The sequence below is a fragment of the Arachis ipaensis genome, chromosome B07 (genome assembly GCF_000816755.2).
Source record: "Arachis ipaensis cultivar K30076 chromosome B07, Araip1.1, whole genome shotgun sequence".
Classification (NCBI taxonomy): domain Eukaryota; kingdom Viridiplantae; phylum Streptophyta; class Magnoliopsida; order Fabales; family Fabaceae; genus Arachis; species Arachis ipaensis.
The window spans coordinates 15,211,401-15,215,356 of NC_029791.2; the positions used below are offsets into that span (position 1 = coordinate 15,211,401).

At 33.7% G+C, this 3,956-nt stretch overlaps 1 protein-coding gene across 1 annotated transcript; it reads left to right on the forward strand.

The window, feature by feature from the left end:
- LOC107606772 lies at positions 774 to 1,127 on the forward strand. Its single transcript, XM_016308795.1, has one exon. It carries the CDS (start codon positions 774 to 776, stop codon positions 1,125 to 1,127), a length of 354 nt encoding a protein of 117 aa, XP_016164281.1.

Sequence of the window (3,956 nt, forward strand, 5' to 3'; positions counted from 1 at the left end):
TCTCGTTTAAAATGACGTTTCTAACCGCCGTTTTTACCTGGGTTTAATGGAATCCTTCTCATTAAAAATGACATTTATAACCGCCGTTTTTACCAGTATTTAATGGCATCATTTTTGTTTAAAATTGCATTTTTTAACTGCCATTTTTACCAGGATATAATGGCACCATTTTTGTTTAAAATGGCATTTTTAGCCGTCGTTTTTACCTAATTGCAATTTTATACTTTTTAAAATGAGATTGAAACTATGTATTTAAAGTGACATTTTTAGAACTTAAACTTTAAAATCTCATAATAACTAAAAAGCATAACCTTAAATCAAACATCATAACAAGATTTTTAATTCATACACAGTCTCCGAAAATAAAAAATCATAATCCAAAAACAAAGTATCTAAGATAACATTTTTCAATAATTTGTCTTAACATATATCTATAATACTTAATACATGAAATCTTTATCATGCAAGATCATGCTTCTTTGTTGCTCACTCCAGAAGACCTACTTCCTAACTCTCTTGGTGATGGAATCTCACTCTCTTGATCCAATCCCTACAACAAAAATATAATTATGAGCACAATAAAAAAGGATATAAAACTGAATCTGAAACTATTAATGTAAAATTATTCAATCAAAAAAGAAAAGATCAAAGATCACATAAAACCGAATCTGAAACTATTAATATAAAACTGAATCTGAAACTATTAATATATAATCCAACAAAGCAACTTCTGTAAGAGAGGCTTCTCTAATGCACAAGCACTTGGAGGTCACATGAACCTTCATAGGAAGGACAAAGCAAAGATCAAAGAGCAGCAACAATTTTCTTCTTCTTCAAATCAAACTACTCATCATCAACAATTTTTATTGGAGGGGAATCTTGGTAGTAACAATGATAATAATAATAAAGAGCTTTTGAATGTGCCTCATCAACCACTTATGGACGATGAAACCAATAATAATAATATTGTGATGATGAGGCAGTTACCACTCTTTTTAGAATCATCATCATCACCTCCTCCTCATCATCATCTTCAACAGCAAGAGGATCAAATTTCTGGTCAACAAGGTCCCTCATCATCTTCAGAATTAGACCTTGAACTAAGATTAGGGCTTGAGCCTCCATAAGGATCTAATTCATCATTAGCTAGCTACTACTTCAATCTAATTTTGGTTATTATAATATTAACTTAGCTTCTTTAAAATGTTTCTTAGCATTCTTGCTTGCACCTTTTCATAGGAATCAATTGTTGGTGGACTTTTAATTAACAAAGTTAAAGCTAGCTTCAAAAGTCAAATTTTAGGGGAAAAAGTATAAATAAAACAATAATATAGAAAATGCATAGTTAGTAGGGAATGTTGGCATTTTGGAATGGGAGTGTTTGATGCAAAGCAATTGAAGTTTTAGTTTGAACTTTGAACCCCAAGGAATATGATGCAAAGCAATTGAAGCAATAAAGACCCCATCCTCCTTTTAGTGAACTAATGATGTGAAATACATAAGGCACAACTTGGCATTAGTTGCCAAATTTGCATTATTAACCACTGAAGCTGACCATGAGTCATGGCAAAGTAATTCAATAGGATCATATAAATTCATGTATTTATATCATAAGAAAAAGCATCTATTGCAAGTTCATCAAAGTCAAACATTCTAGCATGAAAAAAAATCAATTTTACCAATTTTCAGAGATAAAAAACTTAGTTTAGAAGAATTAAAACATGAAAAGCAATTTGATGCTTAGTCACATAAGATGCTGCTTTAAAGATATTGACCAAAAAGAATTCAACACAACAATTATAAATATTGATTTCAGAAGAACAAGCTAATAACAATGACTGCTATGGTTTTATAACTTAATCATCAACAAACTTATTGAGCACAGCAAAAATCACCAAGAAGAATGACTAGTACACGATGCAGAGAAAAATATCAGAACAAATGAGAATTGCACTAAATATCAGGAGAAAAAACAAATACTGAAACTAATGCAGAGAAGCTTACCTAATAAACGAGCTGCAACAACGTGAACAACGAAACAAGGTTTCTCCACTAATAACAATGAACAAGAAGTGAAACTAAAGCTGGGTACTGAAACATGCTCAGAATCTCCACTTCCATTTACTTGCCACAACAAATAATGTCTTATCTCTGATGAATTTTCTTCTGCCAAAATAAATAAATAAATGAATCAGCATATAAATAAATAAAAAAATTCTAGTAATATTGTTATTAAATAAAAAAAATAAAACGGCTACAAATTCAAAGGCATTCAAAGAACAAATATCATGGTTGAGTTTATCAAAGATGAAACAAGCTGGGGCATGATGCATGTGAAGCCCAGAATCGACCAAACTAAAGGCTAATTACCTGTGAAAATAAGTCAGCTAAGCAAGTTAAAAGATTTTCTTCCAACTCCCCAATGCTTTTGTTATTTCCATAATACTCTAGTAATTGTTCACGAAATGGAACACAAAGTTATAGTGCCTGCGGTAAGTAGCGAAATGAAATGATAAGTTACTAGTCAAGAACCATGAAGATATTTACAAAACAAGAATAATTATACACATAAAAGGTAAATGCTTGTACAAAATGTAGTGTGGACCATATATATTGAATACAACAAAGAAAACATTGAATAATAGTTTAGCCTTAAATTTCAATAGACTATCAATCAATTTCAACAAAAATAAAACTTATGAAAGATGATTAAGAGTCGCGGGTTGGAAGTAAAAATCACACATCCCCAATCCTCTGTAATTGATTTTTGGCCGAAACAAAACCAACACCCCCATAACCTAACAACAGCCATTCCACTAAAATTGTTCAAAAATAAATATAAATAAAAGGAAGCCCAAGACAGCTAGCCTAAAAGAAGCAGAAGGAATGAAATGAAACAAGGACTATAGCATGTTAATCAAATCTAAGTGCAAGGACAAGTTAATCAAATAATGAGCTGCACTACATGTTTGAGATTGGAGCAGTTTTTTCTGAGATCTAAGATATGAGATCGGAGATTAGAGAAACACCTTAATAGAAGTAAGCAATAGAAGATCTGAGTTCAGAGAGAGAGAAAGAGAGAGAGAGAGAGAGAGAGAGAGAGAGAAAGAGAGAGAGAGAGAGAGAGAGAGAGAGAGGAGGGAGTAAAGTTAAGAAAGAAGACCTGAGATCGTCGTCAATCACCCCCACACCAACGTCAATCCAATACTTCAAGGAAGACCTAAAAATCCCTAACAGAGCTGCAGAGAAACAAAAATCCCCAAAAATCAGAACCAAAAGCAATTTTGAAACCCTAACCCAAACAAAAACAAAGAAATCGGTGCCTTCTGGAATCGAAATGCTGAGGTCAGTAGCCACCAGAACCTTGCCTCTCGCCGAAATCTTCGTCTCCACAGCACAAAAGAAAAAACAAAATAAAACAGCATTTCAATTTAACTTGAGAGGGAGAGGTACCTGGAGAGATCGTAACCGGCGGAGAGAGGAGAAACCCTAGAAGGAAGAACGGCGTTGTTGGAGAGCTTCTTTACACGGAGGAGATGATGAACGTTGTTTGTTTAGAGAGGAGATCGTAACCAAAGCGTTGTTCAGAGAGGAGATGATGAACGTTGTTTCTTACCTTTACGTTGTTTGTTGGTGTAACCAGATCATAACCAGAGAGGAGAAGCCCTAGCTAGAACGAAGAACGGCGATGAATGAGCCAGGATTACAATTTTTTTCATTTTATATGCGTGTGAAAACGGCGGTTCAAACCGCCATAATCACCAGAACCGCCAAAATATATAAAGCCAATTACGGCAGCAGCAACAATTGCCATAATGTCTTGATATTATGGCGGTTCTTTAAAACCGCCTTAATATCAATGCCATTTTAACCCTTTTTTTTTGTAGTGACACATCGTTTCACTAAGTTGGTTTACCGTTGGATTTTTCGACCCCCAAGAACGCACCAATATATTT